General features: G+C 41.1%; 1 protein-coding gene across 1 annotated transcript in view; it reads left to right on the top strand.

Annotated features, from left to right (window-relative positions):
- Window positions 1-9,346: 9,346 nt before the first annotated feature.
- Window positions 9,347-22,161, top strand: part of CUL3 (cullin 3) — a 53,453-nt gene continuing 40,638 nt past the window's right edge. Inside the window, exon 1 of the mRNA XM_014879556.2 lies at window positions 9,347-9,816. Coding sequence (XP_014735042.1) covers window positions 9,751-9,816 — 66 coding nt within the window. The 5' untranslated portion in view covers window positions 9,347-9,750. The remainder of the gene's footprint in view (window positions 9,817-22,161) is intronic.

The raw sequence follows: 22,161 nt of genomic DNA, 5'->3' as shown, positions 1-22,161 counted from the left end.
AATACTGCAGATGCCAGAAATATCCCTTACAGTGGCTTTTAAAGTAAAATAGAAGGACATTTGCAGTAATAGTGACCAAAAAATGAAATTGTAGTGTTTTGAAAATGCCAGAATATTGTTTTTGTTTTGTGTTTTCAGGTCGTTTTGTTGTTTTGGGTTTTTTTTTTTATACTACATTCATGAAAACAATGGAAAATAATGAAGCATAAAACTGGATCCATGTTACCAGTTGCAAGAGGTTTCTGATAATAACATGTGCCTATCCTTAGCTGTTAAAATGTCTCAATTAGAAGAACCTGAAAAACTGGTGAGGGAGATTATGGTCAAGCAATTTGTAGAATTATTATTTTTTTTATTCCTCCACTCCCAATTAGATATTGGAAGCATCCCATTAAACAGAGAAGAGGAAAATTATCTCACAGAAATAATGCTTATTGTCTGTCTTAACATTACTACTAGTATTCCCTTTCCATACTAAACCAGAAGTGTTTTACAGAGTCATATTTTTTACCGTGGTATTGAACTTGCTGTTTGCTCAAATTAAGAAATATCAATGGTATATGTAATAAAAATTGATTTTCAAGAGTGCTATGTGCAACACAGCTCATTTGAGGAATATTGCTTGGCTTACCCTCTATGGGCAGAATCTGCAGACTGTCTGACAGCATTTTAAATTGAAGCAGTGATTTTAGTAATTACATGAATAAAACATCCACTAGCCATGAAGCTGGAGCCAAATAAGCCTTGAGATCTGGCCACAGCTGATTTCAATCCCTAGAAAGAATTTGGGTCAGAGAGAGACACTAAGAAATGTGATTGCCGACCTGAGTATCACCTTGAAAAGGTGTCACTGTTTGATCAAATATTTATTTTCCTTCTATCAGTACATAACGCTCGTGTAAAGTACATCAATAACAATGAACTTTTCTTGATACATTGTATTTATATTGGGACAATTTTGCCATGCATCTGATACATCTATCCTAGGAAGATGGCCTTATATGTATTTTTTTTATTCGGGTGTATGTAGCTCTTCATTATTTTTTCTGCACTTTTTCTTTTAATGTCTTGAGAAACTGTAGCCATTTCATGGGAATGGGTCTGTGCTACCAACACACCATGCTCTCTGATGAGGACATTATTTATTTAGGTACTTCTCTAAGATCAAACATATAACTCATTGGCATCCAAAGTGTTTTCTTTTACCTTGCATCCATGTCATGACTGTTCCAAAAGCCAGGCTCAGCACACGTGGACCTGCTTTGCCAAACCCGCTGGACTCTCATGTTTACACCAGGTTCAATATATCTACTCTGTGATCTTTTTCTTTTTCTCACTTGTTTTAGGCCTCCTTTCAGACTGTAAAGACCATAATCCCATTCCTGAAAACACATCTTCCTTCCTGCCACACCTTTCCCATAACCTGCCTTATCTGTATCATTTGCAAACCTTTTTGCAGAATATTGTCTATTTTTTGTGCTTGTCTAGTGCCAGATAAAAGTATTGTTTGTTGGATCTCAGATGACAGTGTAGTAAAGGTAGTAGCAATAATCTTGTGGTTTAAAGAAGCATCTTGTCTGAATTTATTATCATGGAAGAAAAGCTGTTGAAAGATCATTTCTTGCATTGAACTCAACCTTGTGATTTGAGAGCTGTTTAAGGGCTGAAAGACAGCTGTGTTTTTCACGGATGTTTTGTATTTTTTAAGCAGAGCTAAAAAAAATGGACAGTTGTACAATGCAACATGCTTGGCTACTTGATGGTCATGTGCCTTCACCATTTTGCAAACCCCTTTGATTGCTGAAGTCTTGCTCTCTCTGACTCCAATTTTGCATTTTCATCACAACCAGGAGTTACCAACAGCACAACTCAGCCAAAAAGGTGTATCCAGGGCAATTAATGCTCACTGTTCTGTTTCAAGCAAGTTCTGCTGGGTTAGATCAAACAGCTGCCAAAGGCAGGCTTGACTAACCAGCATGCTTTGTCTCAGGCAGATCAGGAAAACAGTAGCACAATCCCAGTTCATTCCAGGGAGAGCTCAAGTTTCTGGGAATGCCCATTCCAGATGCCTGGCATCTTTAGCCTGCAGAACCAGGTCTGGAAGAGGATGTTTACCAGCTGTCTGTAAAATAATGACTGTTTTCTGAGACTTCAGTCACATGTCATTGCAGAAATGGCTTTGTGGCACTTGAAGATGTCCATCCCCAGCCATAAGCTGAAAATTACCTTCTTCCTGGTACAGCTTAGATGTCAGAATAAATCATCTGGGCACTCATCATGGGTTTGAGTGCAAAGACAGTAGGTAAGTAAGTGCTGGTAGGAGTGATGTGAGTTCACCCACCTGACTTTTTCACTGGAATTTAAGCACTGATTTTTATTTTTTTTATACAACCTTTTATACTCTGGGCTGACTCTACAGCTGCTGAAGAGTGATGACAAACACCTGGATGTTGGTCACATCTTAAACTGGCACAGCTGCTTGGCCACTGAATACCTGCGGTGAGACTGAACATTAGTCACTTGGCAACACAAGACTTGCTGTGGCAGTGTAAAGGACCTGGAAAGGATGCAAACTGCACCTGGGTAGAGCGTTCTCCCATGCAGAAGTAACTTTTGCAACCATGTGTCCATTTTAGAACAAGAAAATTCCCCTGTGGGAAACCTAGAGTTTTACCTAGGTTTAGAGAATGTGAACAGGCCACAAATGTAGAGCCATTTAAGTATGCAAGGCAAGCAATTCTCTGTCACTTAGCAAACAGGAAACGTCAGAATAGTTGAGGCGTGAAAGTCAGTAACAGCCACAAATAATCTCTGGTGAGTGTAACCATGAAAAATGTGAAATGTGTTTTTCCCTCAAGCTTCAAAGTAACTTCCTCCAGTCCCACAGAAACTGAATTGGTACTAAGACAGTAGATCTCATAAGAAGGAAGATTTGTCAGCTATCTCAGACATTCTCCATCAGCCCTGTCTGTGCCACATAAAGCAGTGGGTAAATGCTTCCAAAAGTCTGCATTACACACCTGCATCTGCAGATGATGCCAGGAGCTGCTGCTGCTATTACTACTGAAGTGAATAAATCCAGAGGTTCTGGAAGAATGTGGCATTCCTGACAGAACTCACCCCATTTGGACTCTGACTTGGTATTTAGCAGGTTACTAAGCTTCATTTGACAGGTTGAATAATGAGGGATCTGTCACATATGTAAGTAAATAGTTGTAAGGAATAATTATCTTTGGTGTTGCATTGTTTTTGATCTTGTTTCAGTTTCCAACCAATTTGTCGGGCTCTCTTTTCCTACTAGATTTAAATGGTAGTACTCTCAGAAACCACTTTCCCAGGTGGGTGCTTTATACACCAAGAAAAAGTTACCCCTAACATTTTGGTGGGTGCTTGTGTAGTATGACGGTACTGGTGCAGCTTTTTTAATTTTACTTGGGCTGGTGTACAGTATTTTCTTCTGTGGTTTGTAACAGAAAACATGTTTCTTTTTCCTGAAAGGTTGCCTTGAGTGTTTTGAAGCATCTGGCTCTTTGAGACTATCCTCTGACACAATATATTTACATCTGTTCAACTCTTAACAGCAGATTGTTGTGATGGGATAGGGAAAATATCTGAACCTGAACCATTTGTCTGACCACACCACTGCAGCTTTCACTCTTGGCTGGAACTCTGTAACATGATTTTTTTTCCTAATGTGAGCCTTGCACAAACGGTTTGCTCCAAGTAAATCTCCTGTCACTATGGAAAGCCTGTTTATACTCTGCACTTGATAGTGAAGCAGTGGTTTCACAGCTCAAAAACGGGGCAGCAAGCCAGGAGCCTGCCTGTTCCCGATGGGATACCCTCTCCTGCAGCAGTGAGGACACAGAAACTCACCCACGGTGCAGCTGCAGCCCCTGTTAGACAGAGACCAGGCAGGGTGAGAATGGGGCAGTCCTAGCAGCGATTGCTGCCATCAGAGAAGCTGCAGTGCTGGGGAACTACAGGCCATCGTTTGCTCGTGTCTTTTACAGTCACATTGTGCAAGATCACCGTCAAAGACCTGCATCAGAGCTGGGAGTTTGCACTGGAACTGACACTTGACTTAGTCTGTTAAGGACTTCAGTAATATTCCAACGATCTTGAAGTGGGTCAGGTACTGAAAGGGAAGCCAGTGGTGTTTGGACAACATTAATTTTGGTTATTATGTGCATTGTCTGGTTAGACCTGTTTTTGAAATGTGCCACTACATGATGTGCTCATTACAGCAACCTCATCATCTGCTCCTGCCCGTGCTCAGCACTCTGCTGTAAACAGTCCAGTGCGAGCCGGCCGGCACTGCAGGCAGGTCTTGTGCAACCAGTGCTGCTGGAGCCTGCTCCTGGCAGGCTGATGTGCCGAGTGATGCACACAGCTCGGAGGGACAGCCTGGCTTCAGCTCTGCCATCAGCAAGGGTTTTGTCTGTAAGTCAGGTCAGTAACAGAGAAAATAGGCTTGAGACAGTACCTCAACATCTCTTTTTCTCCCTACTTGCAAAAATATTTGAAAGTAATTTAGTCTGATTGAATTTTGAAACTGTTGAACTATTTAGACTGTCATATTTTAGCATTTACTCTGTTTGTGGTGGCATTTAAATGCAACAGGAATTAAATTTAAACGCATCCCAGCCAAATGTTCCAAGCAACAAGTTTCCATGAGTGAGCAAGCAAATAACTTTATGCTGCTTGTTTTCCTTCTTGTCTTGCAACTCCGCAGCCTTTAACTGCACCCCCAGGCCTCTCAGCCACCCCTACCATGTCAAAAAGGACCCCAAACAAAAAAATAAAACCCAACTGTGCTCCTTGTTAAAGCAAACAAAATATTTTGTATGTTATTCCAGAGAAGGAAGAAATAAGGAAAAACAAAACAACTCCAAACTTACAGAGCTACCTGAAATGCAAGTAGCTTCATTATACCTCTGCCTAAACGCCTCTGAAGTAGTGATTAAGGAAGATAAAAACAAGCTTTTTCTTCATCTAGGACATACACGAAAGGAGAAAAAATATCTCTAAATGGATAGAAATAATGTGAAACATTATGCCTTGAAATTGTTCTGTTTCTTCACAGAGAAATGTAATGGTGCCCTATTAAATAGGTAAATCATATTTCTGAATATTGATCCTGTTTCTACAGGCAGCTATTGTCCCTGTACCTCCTGAAATCTAGGAACCCTGCACACAAATAAGTCAGCTGGTTGTGATTTGCAGGGAAGTAATTAAGGCATTACAAATATACATTTATCTGGTTGTCCTGAGCTTTTTTTGCTCTTTCAGTGATTTAGAATAAGATACTGCTTTTGGCAGAATCCTCAATATGATCAATTAAAAGCCAATCTGTGGTTCATTCATTGATGCTTGAACTGTCTTATATATGGTTACTGTGTCACATATCAATTATGCAAATCTGAAAGCAACCATCACGAGCAAAGTGATGCAGGCACTTACAGAAAAAATGAAAAAATTGGAAAAAAAATTACTGGGGGGGGGGGGGGGGAGAGAGAAAAGCCCTCCTCCTGAATCTGGGCTTTACATAGAAGGAACTCACTGTTTTTCCCACTACGTAAGACTTTTTTTTCTGCCTTGCAGTGACTTCAAGCCCTGAAATGCTTTCCCCCGAGTTTGCAGTCAGGCATTTAGGTGCTCTGCAGACCAGGATGTGGCCATTCTGCATCCTTCTGTGATAGAAATAGTTTTTTTCTTTATGCTTTTGTATTTCAATCTCTCACCCCTGTGTCAGGAAGACCTGAGAATTTATATGTATGATTCCTTGGAAAGAAGAGTTACTTAAAAAAAAAAAATCAGAGTTCCTGTCTTTGGTGAAGCACAATTAAGCCTTACTAAACGGAAAGTCACTATTTGAAATTGAAAAAAATATCATATTTCCGCAGGTATGTAGTGAACATTTTTCTGGAAGTTTACACAAGCTATGTTCTGCCTAAAGGCCTAATTATAAAAATGCAAATTTAGATCGATGATTCCAATGCAATGTGCTCTTTACCTTCTTCTAAAATTTCTGATGCCTTTTACATGATTAAGATTATCTGTTAAAATATAAATCAGATTATAAACCCAGTATTTAAATAATTAAAGATTTGCTGTGACCTTCAAGACATACAGGTCAATGCAAAGGGCCATCCTTCTGGTGCTGACAGCAAGGTGGTGACGTGTTCTTCAGGTGGAGGTACTCTGTGTGGACTGGCAGGCACCTAAGCAATGTCCCCTGCCATTTAGTGATACAATCAGTATCTAAAATCAGAGGACTGATAGGACTTCAGGAAAAAATAAAACCCAAACTGTAAATGACTTCTTGAGATGCTGAGCTCTTCTCTGCACTAGGGTAAATTATTCTGAGGGTGTTCACAGCTCTGCCTGTTGTGGTTGCTGTGAGCTGGGTTTAAGGCTGCTCAATGCTCAGATTTGAACTTTCCAGCAGGGGTGACCCTCCTGTGAACAAGAACCATTCCCTCGTGGCCACACCACAGAAGGACATGAGAGGTTTGGGACACAGCTAGGGTGACCCGGGTAAGCCACAGGGTGCATCACACTTCCTGTGCTTATCTGTCCTCCTCCACCTGCCCATCTTCCTTCTGGCTTTGACCCACCTGGAATTAGCATTAGAATCACTTAACAAACATCTCAGTTAGTTCTCGGTGTAAGCTCAAAGGGTAACTTTTAGTGAAACCTCGTTTTGTACATTATGTATGGAAACAGAAAATTAGCACTAAAAAATGGTAATTGTCTCCACTTTGGACAGTCACAGAACAGACCTCAGACATGAAAGGAGGAGCTACAGAGGAGTCTGTGTTAGCAGATATGACACACTGGGTCATAAATCTGCACCAAAAGAAGGCTCAGGCTCCAAATTCAGCTTTTAGTAATAAAAATAGAACTATCATTACACTTGTGCTAGTGTGTGGTAGCTATAAACTCATGTGTAAAAGAAAGCTATTTGACATGAGAATTGAGATTACTTGGTAGGAGCATAATTTTATTTTTTGTTGAGTGCAATGTGCCAGTCTGAACAGTGTCTGAGAGTGAGTCAGCAGTCTTTCACTTTTAGATTAAAAAAAAGTGCATTAAGAGCAACTTTGATTGAGAAGGCAAAGAGGCTGGCTCTCCAGGGCTGCCCTAAACATAAGGCAAGTGTCAGGAAGCATAGAAGCAATCATTAGAGAAGTTAATCCAGAGCCATCTGCAGTAGTGGGGACAGCAAAAGTTGTTTTTCCCTTCTTTCTTGAAAGAAGAAAGTTCCTCCAAAATGGTTTATGGGGAAAGTTTTGGGTTTTGAAAAGTGCACTAAATTTGTTGAAAAGTGTTCTTCCAACATTTTGAAAATGAAAAATATGTCTTTTAGTATAAATTTACTTTTACTTCAGTTCTGCAAACTGTTTTTACAAGAGTCAAACATTTTCAAATGATTTTATCCTAACTGTTATGGAATGGGAAAAAACCCGCATTAACATAAGAGGTTGTTCTCATTTGGCAAAGGAAGTACTTAGGAGGAGAAATGACATTGAAATTATATTGAAGCAATGTGTAAGCCATATTCTTCATATTAACCACTGGTAATCTTTCCCTTCTCATCTCATCTTTGTTTGATCTGCATTTTGACTATACTGTAATTTTGAAAAGGACTGGTTCCTATTGCATAGTCATGTTGCAATCATTGTTTATTGTAATGCTCTTATATAACACCTACTCTAGGCGTATATACTTAATTCTGATCAGGAGATTAAAAAAATATGTTGTATATGAACATGCATGGTCCCAATAGGAAGTGTTAGTAACCAACTCCAAGAGACAAGACTGGTGAAATCACTGTTACAGAAGATAAACTAGCTCAGAGGAGGAATGCTGCTTCTGTGCCCTGCGAAGGTGTGCAGTGTACAGGCACCTATAGGAAAACACTAATGATGGAGGGACGTGGAGCAGGATGCAAAATGTGCATCACACAATGCCCTGATATTCAGAGCCCAGTTCAGGAGTCACCCAAAAGAAATTCTCTTCCTAGCTATGCCACTTCCTTCCTCCGGTGGATCTTGAGCAAGACATGTTTTGACGCACATTTCAACTTCAAAACCCACTAACTTTTCAGTCAGTCCTCTGGCATCTGGGACTTAGATTCTTTCTGGCTGACCAGCCTAACTTCCAGAGCTGCTCTTCTTCTTAACTTACAGAATCTGACATTTTCTAACCATTCTACCACAACTGCCCTTTGCTGAACGACCTATATTTAACTCTGGGCACATGTGAGCATTGCCTCAGGTGGCACCCTCATTTCCCAAGCATGCACTGCAACACAGACATAAAGCATTGGTGAATACACCTGCCTTGTATCATGGAACTGTGCAGCCACAGAGCATGGCTCTACACACCTGGCACTGTGCAGCCATAGAACATCGCTGAACACACCTGGCACTGTGCAGCCAGAAAACATCGCTGAACACACCTGGCACTGTGCAGCCACAGAACATTGCTGAACACACCTGGCACTGTGCAGCCCTAGAACATCGCTGAACACACCTGGCACTGTGCAGCCAGAAAACATTGCTGAACACACCTGGCACTGTGCAGCCACAGAACATCGTTGAATACACCCGGCACTGTGCAGCCACACAGCACCGCTGCATGCACCTGCCTTGCATCACGACATTCTGCGGCGGGACCCGCCTGCCGCTGACATGATTCACAGGGGCAGCACTGGCGGCCGGGAGATTTCCAAGGGCAAGGAAGAGGAAAAGGAAGGCAGTGCCAGGCTGACACCAGGTACCAGGCATGGGGCAGGTACTGCCCGGCCGGGGCCGTGCCCCGTTTGCCCGCGGGGCTGCAGCAGCTGCGAAGCCCACTGGCGCTTCCCTGTAGTGGCACCAAAACCTGCTCTTTAAACCTAATGAAACAACTGCCACAAGCCCGACAAGTGGGATATGGAGCAGGTGGTGGAGTCGCCATTCCTGGAGGTGTTTAAGAGGCGTCTGGGTCTGGCGCTGGGTGATGTGGTTCGGTGGTTTAGGGGTTACAGGGGCAGCGCTGAGCGGACTGCATGATTTTAAAGCTCTCCTCCAACCCCGATGACGCCGTGATGCCCTGATCCGGTAGCACGCTCGGGAAACTCTCCGGGGCACCCACCGCCCCTCACGGGACGCACCGCCCGCCCGCCTTGGCCCCGCCCCTGTCGCGCGGCGCTGCTTTCCGCCAATCAGCGGCGCCATACGAGCCCTCGCGCCTTCCCCGCCCTCCACTCCCCGCCCGCCGCAGCCGTGCCGGCCCGCCGGGGACGGGACGTCTCGCGAGAGCGGCGGAAACCTCGCGAGACCGGCGAGGCCCCCCTCCGCCCCCGCCCCCGGCCCTCTCACCGCCCCCGCCCCACCGCGGCCGGATCCGAGTGTGCCGGGCGGTGGGAGGGGAGGGAAGGAAGGGAAGGAGAGCAGGGGAAGGAAGAGAAGGGAAGGAAAGGAAGGGGGGGCGCCCGGCCCTGCGCAGTGAGCGATGTTTGTCCGCCATCGCGGCGGAGGCTGAAGGAAGCGCCGCCAGCGGAGCGAGGGGCCCGCGCCGCCGCCTCTCCCGCCGGGCCCGGCACGGTCGGCCCGGCCCCTGCGCTCTCCGCGCCCCCCGGGAGCCGCTTCGCAGCGAAGGTCGCCAGCGGCCTCCCCCGGCCCCGTTCCCGGGTCCACCGCCCCGCCGCGCGTCCCCCGGCTCTGCCGCCCCGCGCCGGAGGCGCCGCCGGACCCGAAGATGTCGAACCTGAGCAAGGGGACGGGCAGCCGGAAGGACACCAAGATGCGGATCCGCGCCTTCCCCGTGAGTACCGGGCCTGGGCCGGGCCGAGCGGCCTCCGCAGGCCCCGGCGCCCTGTGGGCCGCGCTGCGCGCCGGGGCCGCGGGGCGCGGGCTGGGGCGGCCGCGGGTGCGGGTGCGAGCGGGGCGGGGGGAGCTGTCAGCCGGCCTCGGGCACCCCCGGGGCCGTGCGGGGCGGGGGGAGCCTGCGGAAGCTGCTCCTCAGGGAAGCGGGGCCGCACGGCGAGTGGGAGGCGGAGGAACTGGTCCTTGCGATTATCGCCTCCCTCATCAAACAAATCAATTATGAAAATCCACGTACGGCAGTGGGGAGGGGGGCAGTGGGGACCGATTTCTTTGTTTTCAAGGAAAAGGCCTCAAAGAGAGAGCCGAAGGTTATGTGCCTTTATCAACAAAATTAGTTAGCCCCGGAAGGTGTGGGGGGGAATATTTGTTTATGTCTTCTGCAGAGTTTCCTCTTGCTGAATTTCTCTCTCCGCTCTGTAGAAGAGGCTCTAAGTCGTATGATTATAAAATTTAGGTGGCACAATGCCAGCTGTTCAGAAGGTGCTACTATAAACATGTAGGCATAGGTAACTTGCTGCAGGTTCGGTAGAGTCGTGAGCGTGCCTTGGCTTTGACTTACAGAGGGGAAGGAGCTAGATTATTAATTTGAAGTGCCATAACGCTGCTGTGTTTTGACAGTCGGCTCAATTAGAGCTTACAACAGAATAACAACTACGGCACGAGTAATGGCGTTGGGGAACGAGAGGAATAGGAAAGGTTCAGTCTGCCGGAGGATGACCAGGAAGCATGTGTATATTCAGGGGTGTATGTTTAAAAAAGATACTTAGTTGAGTCTCTGGCTTTTAAGGCTTAGCGTTGGCTTTTAAGGTTTAGAGTGAACTTTTCAATGCTATGTCTGATTCCAGTAGGCAGTGGTGTAGAACTAATGTGCTGTGCCTTTATAGAGAAACTGGACATACCTGTTTATCTCATTTCACTGGCAAGGCATATATCAATATATTTGCTTCATCCAAACTCTTGCTGATGAAATTGGAAGACTCTTTATAGTCTCAGCAGCCAACTTTACAGCAATCTGAGTTATACTATTTCACTCCTTCCTCTATTTTTAATCGTGGATACTTGCATTTAGTGATAAAAGTAAAAAGAAAAAAGTGGACTGTGAGCTTAGGAATTTTAGCTGATGGAAGGTTTTTCATCTCCATGTTTCATTTATTTCTTTAAAAAGCCTTTTCCAAGAATGTCAGTTTTGGATTATAGAAATAAAGGAGAAGACTTGCTGCGTGTGGCCACGGTTTTACTAACAAGTAGTAGGAAAACCTGTACAAAAATAAACCATGACAAAAGCAATGTGTATGTTTTGTAACAAACTGCACCAAAGATAGCAGTCTTTTAATTTGATAAACAGATTAATGTATTCCAACTGTGAATATGTAGCTGTGGGTCAGACAACAAAGGCAGACTTAACAATGGGATAAACTTAAGTTTTTATTTTTCACCTCTTCTGTATTTGAAATGTGTTTTGCAGGGGTGAGAAGTGCTCTAATGGAGCCCTGTTCTTTCATAAAGATAAACATTATCAATTTTTTTAAAACTGTTTTTACTAGCATTGTTGGTCACATTTTAACCTAGGTATTCTTTAAGCAACTGAAAAGAAAGACAAAGTGTCTTCTCCCTAAAATAACTCAATAAGTCACAAGTCATCAAGGCCTGCCACTGTTCGAGGACATGTCTTGATAGCCACTTTCAAGGTGTCCCTTCAGATATTTTTTTTACCTAGACGTTTTGCTGACAATCCTGTTGATAAAGTCTTTATAGGAAAGAAGCATGTACTTTGTTGAGAGACTTGGAGGGGTTTCCCTTTCTTAACTGCAGAAGTTAGCAACCACAGTTGCTACTGTTAAGATGTAAAAATCTTAACACAGGTTTTGTGTTGGCCTAAGTGTTTGTAAACTTGGTCCAGGAAATGACTTGGTGCTAGAGACTGCAGTGGGATTATTTGTGTCAATGAGGTGCATTTTTGTGGGGGATAGAGCCTATGTTTAGAAAATGTAGTACTCATGCAGCAGCTATGGATCCTCTCTCTTTTGTCCCAAATGTGGTGGTTCTGCTCTTTGGCTCTCAGTTAACAGTGCTTCCAGTGGTGGTTTTGTAGGCTGCTTCAATTCATCTTCTTATTGATCATCTTTCCTCGGGAGGTCTTCCTGTTTTAGATTAGTTTGCTTCTTGTGTGGAGGTAGCTATTTACTATTACATTAGGCTAGAAATAGCCAAATTGGAACGGTGGTGTTCCTGGAGCATAGCAATATTAGCATAACTTCCTCCATGTAGGTTCTGGTTTTTTAATGTTTTACATTTTTATAGCATATTTCATACTTCAGTTATTATGTTTTATAATAGCTAAAGGAAAGGAGAAATAGTAATTTGCCAAACATTGGCAAAATTTCTATCATAAGAAAAATTCAGTAGAGCTAGATCAAAACATTGGAAAAGCACCAGTCTTCTACCTGGAGATCTTAATACTTAGGAATTAGTTTGATTCTAGATTTATTTTTTTTTTTAGTATTCTTGTAGTTGGTGCTGGTTTATCTGTCATCCCAAGTATCCATTAAGATTTGCTAGCTCCTGGTGCATGCAGTGATGTGCTTTTTCTTACCTCAAAGGCAATGGCATGGGGTACACTGTTTTGCTGAAGTGGGCTGTAGGGTAATCAAAAGTAACTGAGAAAAACTGTTTTCTGTATGTTTAACCAGCTTTTCTTTCCTGATTTATAAACTATCTTACTAAAAAGAACTTTGCTTTCTCTTGTTCATCATGACTTAAAGTCAGTGGTAATGTTTGCATCAAAAGTAGTCCAGGTGAGGATGCATTCTCTTGAGACTTCAGACTTGAGCATATTTCAAACCTGGGAAGAATAACAGAAATTTCTGAGAGAGTTTGTTGTATATTCAGGAAAGCAAACTCATGAGGTCAAGCTTGTGCAGTTATCCTTGTGTACCACCACAGAAGACTTCCAGTGTGCTACTTTCAGTATCCACTTCTGGTACTTTTAACACCTCCATAAAATATAGCTGTTCCATATTTGTATAAGGTCTAGCCAGAGAGCATTCAGGGTGATGTTAAAGGCAGAGATGGAGCAGTGGAAGAGGGCTTTTCAGACACAGAAGGTTCCTTTTTCTTAAGCAGTCTTCAAACGTTGTTGTTTCAAATTCATACGCACTGCAACAGATATGAATATGGATGCTAAAAATAACAAAATTTCAGGAATGTCATATAATTGTCCATGATGTATGTGGTCTACTGAATGCATGTGCATCGTATGTAAATGCAGCTTTGATACAGCTACAGAACATGAATTGCACCTGTTTTGGAGAAGTGTTGGGGGTTGTTTTCTTCCAATTTTAAAGATATGCTCAGGGTTTCAAATTGGCTCTCACTCAACTCTCAGTGAGCCTGTTACTGCTGGCTACAGGAATACTTTCAAAGCTCTCAAAAAAATTTGCAGCAAATCTGATTTTAAGATGATTTAGTTATCTGTGAAAAATTGTGCCAAAAATGGTAGATTTGCACTTAAAACTTTTGGAGAGATGTAATTTCTGTAAGGAAGATCTAGAATGCATGAATTATGTTTCCTGCAAGTGTATATGAGCTGTTTTGCTGTGACTGGTTAGCTAGTGGAAAACTGTAGCCTTAAATGTGTTTTGATGGAAGAGTTGTACGTAGTAAAAAAAATGCACATTTCTTAAAGAAGTAATCAGAATGTGGGAATTCAGAAAGCGTTTAGGGAATTAATTTTCAAAATTTAAACAAGCAGCCTTAAGCTGTGTTGAATGAACTTTTTTGCAAGCGCTCATTCTTCTCTCAATGCAGATGTCACCATAAAATTGGTTGGATGGATCTTTCTGAGAGCCAGCATGACCCAATGTAGATTGTTGGATTTGATCGTTACAGTTGGAGAGGTTTTTTGAATGCTTTCAGGAGTTTTACTTTCCTGCTGACTTGTCTTTCTCCTCTAAAGCAGTGCTACAAAGTAATGTTTTGCCAGTTCCAGAACTATTTTGGTGGATCAGTGTTACATAGTTACAGTATGAATTCTGTGCAGCATTTAGAGAGATTCTACACCTGCTCTTGAAATAGGGCAAGTCTTTAAAAAATACCTGTAAGCTAAACTGACTAGTTTTTTTTGGAATACTTGTGCCCAAGAAGATTCTCATTTTGTTCAATCTTGTGCAGAAAGACAGAAAGCCTTTCATTTCTTTCAACTGTTTATCAATTGACGTTATTCCTTCCTTGAAGAAAGTTACGTAAACTTAGAAGTAAATAACTCCAGCTCTTCCATGAGAAAGTATTAAGACTCATATTTTCATTGCCAGCACTCCTTTCTCTGCAATCTAACAGCCACTTCTTCTAGGCTTTGTGTAGGCAGAAGGCTTTTTTTTTTTTTTTTTCAGGGTGCACCAACTGCTTCTGTGGTTTGTTTTGAGTCTTGGGGAATTGATGATGCAAGTTGAGATGAGGTTTGTTAAATTTATGCTTCAACCTACAACGTGTAGATCCATCAGTTCCAGAAGCTGGTGTAAATTTGGTCCATCTTGAGCATCTCAGAGCAGATAGCCCCTAGAAAAAGCACTGAAGTGTGGTTCAGTTTTGAAGCATTCAGGTTATGTAAGTGGTACGTGAGGATCTGCTTTGGCTTATAACCCTCAGAGCCTGTGTGAGCTGTTGGGGAGAGCATGGAGAGGCATGGAAGGTGGAAAAAGAGTGGGTATGGGGGGTGGTTTACTGCAGGCTTTTTCAGCTCTGAAAAAAGTAATGTGAACATACCAAGTGCTGCAAGATCACCTGGTTAACTGCACGTTTTACATACTTAGCTTGTGAATCTTGATTACTTCATGTTCTCAGACATATTTATGAGAGCATCTTAGCTAAACCCATGTAGCGTTCAGTCATAAGTTCACATTCACAGCTGACATTTTGGTCAGCTTAAAAACTAGGAATAAAACAGACCAAAACACTAAAATACTGTTTTCTTATTCAACGGAAGGGGGTTTTGTGCAAATTCAGAAAAACATGGAAATACTTGCTATTTATGGTTAATCTTATGAAGTCCTTCTAGTTTTCACAATTTTCTTTAACGAAATGCTGTGAGTAAACTGTATGTCTCAATAATACATTCAGAATTTTTAAGAGGTGAGAGCACTAATTCCAGGGCAGTCTCACTAGTTAGTTGTAGGTGGGTTTTTATTTGGTTGGTTTTTTCGTAACACATTGTGCATATTATCCTTTGGTTTCTGCCTCACCTAATCTCGTTAGCATTCCTCAGTTCTGTAGATGTTCAGGTTTCAGTTACAAATTTTGTTGTTTTTCCCTGTTAACCGGATCTTAAGTTCTGAGCAATTCATCATTTGCCCTGATAAAGAGTTTTGAGCCAGTGCCTCTACGTGGCTCAGGAAGGAGCAGTGCCATTTATGAATTTTTCTGTATTTGAAATTTGCTTGATTTTGCACAGGAGTACAAAGCTAAAGCGATCTGTTAGGATTTTTGTCCTGGCTAATTCAGTCTGAGCTTTTTCAAGTGGCTTCATTAGGTTTCTCCATCCCTTCACAGGGGTTGCATAGTAATGCATTATTAAACAGGAATTGCTGTTTTTCCCTGGTAGTGGTAGGTAAAGAGAGTAGCTATAAAACTAATGAAGAATTTTTGATATTCTGCATGAGTAATTGTAATAGTAGTATGTAATATAAAATTAGGCTTTTTTTCTGTAAAAGATAGTAAAATTTCTCAAAATTTTCCTTTTAATCTGTTCTGGACAGGTACACACAGCACAAGTGACCCCATTTTTCAGAATTTCAAGCAGGTATTCTGAAGTCTTAGGCTTTGATCTGTAGGGCAGGTAGTCCGAGAGCAAGTGCTTTTAAATTTTCATTGCCACGACTGATGTGCAGTTTCAGTGTCCCTGTATGTGGTGAAAACATTTTGTGATAGACTGGGACAGATTTTTCTTAAGATAGTTTGAGTCCATTCATAAAACAGAGTGATTGTGTTACAGTCTAAAATAGGTTCTTGACCTTGTACATATGCTCACTGGATCTTATCTTGATTTCTAGTAGCTGTACAAGTGGAAAAGCAGCTCTTGAGAAGTAAGGTCATGCTTTTCATTCTGAGTCAGGTTTTGTGGAAGCACAGAGCAGGAAAGTAGCATTGTAGAAAACTCCAGCACGGCCAAGCATACTTTTAATCACATGATTATTTTATTTTTCTGAAGGTCAGTTAAAACCAGTAGAATTTTTAAATGACTGATATTTCTTTTCTGAAGGTGCAAGTACTGGCAGTTCAGCATAAGTAAATACGGTTAGATGCTTAACAAAAGTTCCATATTGATTTTGACATTCTAGGAAAGGTAAAAAGTGCATCTAATACCTTAATACTGCAAGGAGGACAAAACTGTAATAAACATTTATGTGTGGATGGTGTTTGCAATGGAGTGGCCTCAATTCTTTATTAGCTCTGTATAAAATCGGTGTTTGAGAGCTGAAACTGTCTTGCTTGTAGTTTAAATAAGGTATAATACTGTGCAAAATGTGAACAGATAACTATTGGTTTATGATTATGAATGAGGTGCATTTGTGGAAAAGCCAATTTTTGTTTAATGCTAATGAGAATAAACATAAATTAAGGCAATAAATTATACACGTGAATGATATAAAATTGGACAAGCTTATATAATAAATTCACAACATTAATTTCTTAGACTGCATGGGGTCTGAGCATAGGCTGTGCATATCTTTTTCTTACCCATTTTTATGGGAAGAGTCCTTGTTGAAATAAACATTTTACTTCCACACCAGGTTTGTTTTTAAAGCATTGATAGTGTCTTTGTGGACCTGGTTTTTTATATTACATACATGGATTGAATTTTCTGTATGGCTGTGAATTTTTTTCTATTGCAATCATTTCAGTGTTAAGTTTAAGTCTTCCAGTCACTGTTGATCTGTGCATCTGATCATGGTTTCCAACATGTGGTACAAAAATTCCCCAGGGAGAGGTTATTGTCAGGACATAGGGATATTGATTATCTGTAAATTTGTATCTTCCTTCTCCTAGCTGAAGTAAGCTGAGGGCGAAAAAAGAGTCATCCTGTATGGGCCTCTGTGTTGTTTACCATAAAATTTTATCTTTCTATTCCTATGCAAGTTCTCAAATTTTTCTGCTGCTGTTATTATGGAGGAGAAGTTGTCATCAAGCCCCCAAAATCTCTCAAGGCCTTTCAGCCCCACCATCTCCCTTTGTTCCTTCATCCCCCTCATCATTCATTGTGTTCCTTGTTTTGAAATGACTACAGGAAATGTGTCTGCAATCTGTATAAGCTGGTGTGTATTTCACAGATTTCCTCTTTACATAGTGTTGATTTTTGGACAATTGTAAAATACTGAGCTACTTGTAGGTTAATTGAAAAAAGCCAGAAACAATTCCTGTGGGATTTGCCTTCAGTGTTGAGTAGGAAAGGAATGGGCTATTTGTGGTTCAGGGAGGCTTTCTGAATTCGGGTCATCAAAGCTGGAAAGTTAATGAGCTAATAGATTTTTTCACTTGGAGAGATGATACTCCTGAGGAGACTTAGTGCCTTCCACAGAATGTATGGATATACAGAACAGCATTTCTCTTTCCTCTGATACTTCTTAACTGGGATTGAGGCGTGCAGCATCTCTGTTATTTTTTCAAGGTTATTATAATATTAATATTGTGGAAGTCACCAATACAAAAGGTTTGCCAAAAATACCTAATTAATTTAATCCCATATTAGATTAAGGCTTTTTATTTCTTCTTTGTAGTGTTTGTTGGGTGATGGTCTTAAAATGAAATCAATATGTGATCACGTACTGAATCTAAGCATTAGTCTGTTCTTACTAGTTTAAAAACCATATTTCTATTAGTTTAGAGTTAGGAATGATCTGAGTAGTCTGGGGTGTAGTGGTGCTGCTTCTGTTGACAGTGACCTGTTGTCAGCTATGGCACTCACAGGAAAACCTGCTGCTTGTCACCTGCAATGCTGAGCTCCCACTGTTGTAAAAGGAAATGAAGAGAGTCAGGGGCCTAAATCCCATTGAAATTTGAGATTTCCAGCTATATTCAGTCTTTACTAGTAAATCTGGTTAGGTAATATGTAAGCACACAACTTCCCTTTCTGCTTCCAAGTCTTTAGGAAATTGGAAGTAACTCCAATGGAAGAGAAAAGAGCCACCTTCCTTCTGTGGTGTAAGAGCCTGTACATGGGCCCTTATCCCAAGTAAGCAGCTTTGAGAAAATTTGCAGGCGAATGTCATGTGTGTAGTTTGCTCACAGTCACACAGTCCTCAGGTTTTGAAAATCTTGTCCTTGCTTCTTACAAGCTTTTATTGCAGTGGAGTGCTAAATGACTTGAATGAAATTTTAAGATTTGGCCCTGTTTGTAAATGGGAAAAGGCATGCTTAGTAATTGATAAAATTTTGTGCCATTGTTTGCACTGTCTTATTATTTCACCTTTGCCAAGAGCCTGTTTGACAGCCACAGACATGCAGCTGAGCTGTATCTGTCCCTCCCCACACCTTACAGACCTCCAGGAACCTACTGACATGTGAGAGGGATGGTTCCCTCTCAGAAATCCAGATTTTCTTTGTTGCATATTCTACTGTTCTAATAAGGTTCAAATATTTTTTTGATACCAACTTTGTTTAGCATAGAAACAAAGCTATTGTATTTCTTTCAGGAACATATTTCCTCCTGTCACACAAGCCTTTTAAATTTTTTTTCCATAGCTTTAGTTTCAGGAAAGTTTTTTTGGGATTACTACTTCTAAAGTGAGTCAAGAGGACTCTGAACTTCTCATTAGTCTTCAAAAATATTGATAATAATTTTTATTCTTTTGGTTAGGACAGAGGAAGTAAATAGATCTTTGGCATCAAATCTTTATATTTCTTCCTCCGTTTCATTCAGAATGGATTTTCCTTGAGTTAAGCAATCTTGACACAACACTTTTTCCCACCTGTTATTTGCACCATAAGAGACAGTACATCTACTAAAATAAGTCAAAAACTTACTTCAGGTCTAAAAATGCTTCTGTTAATTTGCAAAGCTAAAAGTGAAAGATCAGACATTCTGAATTGTGACTTAGATCTGAGTTTGCAGAGAAGAGTATAGACAGTATATAGCAGTATACAGTATATATGGAGAGTATATATACAGCAGTATAGACAGCTCTTTACCCTTGTTTGAAGGGAACAGGAAACCAGGGAAATCAGGAGTTTCATTGCAGGTTTCTGTAGTCCTCCTCCCTTTTCAGGTGCTGTAGTAATGAGCACTGTAGAAATGTCACTGCATTTGTTTGGAAAGGGCCTTGGTTAATAACGTCACTCTTTTGGCTGTTTAAGCACTTCCATTCTGTATCAGTGACAACAATCTTTTGAGCTGGAACTTCCTAGATTTAGCCTCTTAGCAGTTCAGTTCTTCTAGAAGCTTGAACAAAACCAGTTAATTGTTTTCTTTTAAATACAACTTTTTAAAAAACAAGTTTCATAATGTAATGTCAGGTGGGCAGAAGCTTGCATCATGGCAGGGGAGATTTAGTCATTCACAGCTAATGCCTTTTGTTATTTGAAAGGCATTTAGATTTGTCTGCACATGCTGGGGAAAAAAGATGTTATTTAAAAACTTGGATTTCTGTATTTTAATTAAATACTATTCTGGTGTCTTCTTTGGGCAAAGTATGCAACTGTAGAATCAAGTCTTTATTGTAAATAGTAGCTCCTTAAAAAGTTTATATTGAAAAGAAGTTAATTTTGGTGTGTTTTCTTTGCTTTTCCTCAGTATCCAACCCTTTTGGAGAAAAACATCCATTAATTCTTGCTGAATAAAGCATATGTTTATTTCAAGCAATTGAGGTCTTGTGGGAAATAAGTAGCAAAGCAGATGAGTGAGGAAGAGACAGAGTTAAGCTTTGTATAAATGATCACAGATGCAGGAGTTACCAACTTTTATTATCTCCTCTTGTTACTTAACCAAGTGACAGTTTTTAGAGAGAATCTTGAAGACTAATCTGTGTGAATCCATATGTATACCAATAAGTAGATGAAAAATGAGACTGGTGAGCCAGCACTCATTTTTCATTGGCCCACTCAGACAAGGAATATTCTGCTTTTGTCTGTATTAATAAAGTGACTGAAGGTGCATTTCATAAGTAGAGCATCATAAATTGCAAAGTGAACCCATAAGTTGATTTTTGGGGAGTATAACAGTTTGTAGTTGCTCATTAGTGTGGGATAGTGTTGGGAAAGTGTGCAAAGGTCTGTAAGAAGAAAGTTGTGTGTGTTCACAGAATCACTGCTGTTTAATTTCATGTTTCAGCCTCTTCAGAGTGTCTCTGTTTTTTGCATTTTTTAAAGAAAGTAAACAAAAACTTCATTATTATATTTTACCTCGTGTTTATCTGGTAAGTGATGGCTGCTCAAAATTACATAGTTCATAGTCTTAGTTCAGATGAAGCAGGTGTTTGGGAGGAGTTTTTATTCTCAGTTTTCTCCCCTTCAGCGTTTTATGTTCCATAGATTTGCAAGACTAAAGATGAGGAAGGGCATTTGGGAAAAACAAAGAAACTGTATTAAATGGAAACTGAAATCTAGAGTAAGAGATGTATGTTGGTAGTTCAAGATTAGTCTCATTCTTCTGAATTGCTTCCTAAAATATGACAGATAAATGAATATCTGATCCTTAATTTTGTTCAGTTGCCTAAATGTGTCAAAACTGTTGCTGCAGTATTACATGTTCTAATAAAGACTTGCTTTAAACTTTTCATACAAGCTGTTAAATTTTGCTGTTGTGTAGTGAAAATCCTGTCAGGCCTAGCTATAATGCAGGCAAGTGTTACAATTTGAGAGAACAAGTCCTTTTTCTTAGGATTTACTAGGAAAGGAAGTTCTTGGAGCATATTGCATTTTGCTGTACAGCTCAGGACCAACCAGTTAATCTCCTTCCTCTTCAAGCTCCTATCCCAAAGCAGCACTTGTTTTGTGAGGAGACCAGCGTGCTCTGAGACAATGCCTTGGAGGTAAACCAAATTTGTCAACCAGAGTGCAGGAGGTGACTCCTCCTTTTAAGGAGCAATCACTTTTTAGGCTACTTAACCCATCTGCTCCGTACTGGCAGAACAGCTTTTCAGTGCTGTAGAACCCATTCAAGCAAAGTGGAAAAGGAGAGGATTTCACCTAAAATACTGCAGCTCTTGGATGTTTCAGTTGAGAAGCAGGACTTCTCTGATTTAATTGCGTGTTCTGCTTGATTCTGCTGAGTAAAGCCTGGGAACAAGAACAGGTGGATATTGCAATTCCTGCATTTCTGTTACTGATTGAGTATTGTCATGGAGCCCTGCCTGCAGAGGCTCAAGGCTCTCTGAGGGTGAGACTAGAGTTGGTTCTTCCCTTGGCCTTTAAAGGATTTCTCTCAGCACTGTTACTCAGCTCACCTGCTGAGCTGGAATGGAACATGGTGCAGGCTGTGAGTATTCCTTGCAGGAGGAATCTGGAGAAGTTTAGTGTAGAGTTTGCCCACCCAAACAAGGGCAATGCTTGAATATCAAGGGAATAGTGAAGAACAAAACACAGGTATTAACCCCCACCACACACACCCTCTGAGGGAGTGTTAATAGGCATTTCCTGACGCTCCTTAGGAGACATGGGTAATACTGTATTGTCATCTTCAATTGTTGCTTAAAGGTTGCCTAGGAGCAAAAGGTGTCCTACTTATTAAGACAGTTTTGGTAGAACATTTCTATGATTTTCCTGTGACCCTTGACACGTGTCCTAAGATTAATAGCCCAGACTCAGGAGAAGAACAGTGAGACAGGGTGTCCCTTACTTTCTTCATGCTCCTTCCCTTAGCCTCTAGTCATGTTTTTGGTGTGTCAGTCAACCTGTTCAGATAACATGATTGAGGAACTTTGTGTGTGGTGGTTTTGGTTGTTCAGAGATCAGTTGTTTCTGTTTGTGGGAGTGTGTGTAGCCCATGCATCCTCTTCCAGATATACTCATTGTTACATAGTGAAGAAAACTTACGAACTCAAAAGTGTGGATATTGAGCTTTCATTTTGACATTAATAGGAGTACATTTTATCTGCTCTGTAGTTGAAAAAAATGTAGTTCCATATCTTAATATGCCATTTTTCAGAGATATTCTTGGAGCCAATGCTGGACAATATATCTCTGTCATTGTAAATTCTAGTCTTTTAAATTAACAATATTCAAAGGCTTTATAAAAATTCAAATAGTGATTAGGTTCTGAGGCTGGAAATGTGCTGCTCTTGCCCTTTTCTGGATA

Source organism: Sturnus vulgaris, chromosome 10 (genome assembly GCF_052056855.1).
Source record: "Sturnus vulgaris isolate bStuVul1 chromosome 10, bStuVul1.hap1, whole genome shotgun sequence".
In the NCBI taxonomy this organism is placed as follows: domain Eukaryota; kingdom Metazoa; phylum Chordata; class Aves; order Passeriformes; family Sturnidae; genus Sturnus; species Sturnus vulgaris.
Note: the sequence above shows the minus strand (reverse complement) of the source record. Positions and strands in the feature narration are given on the sequence as shown.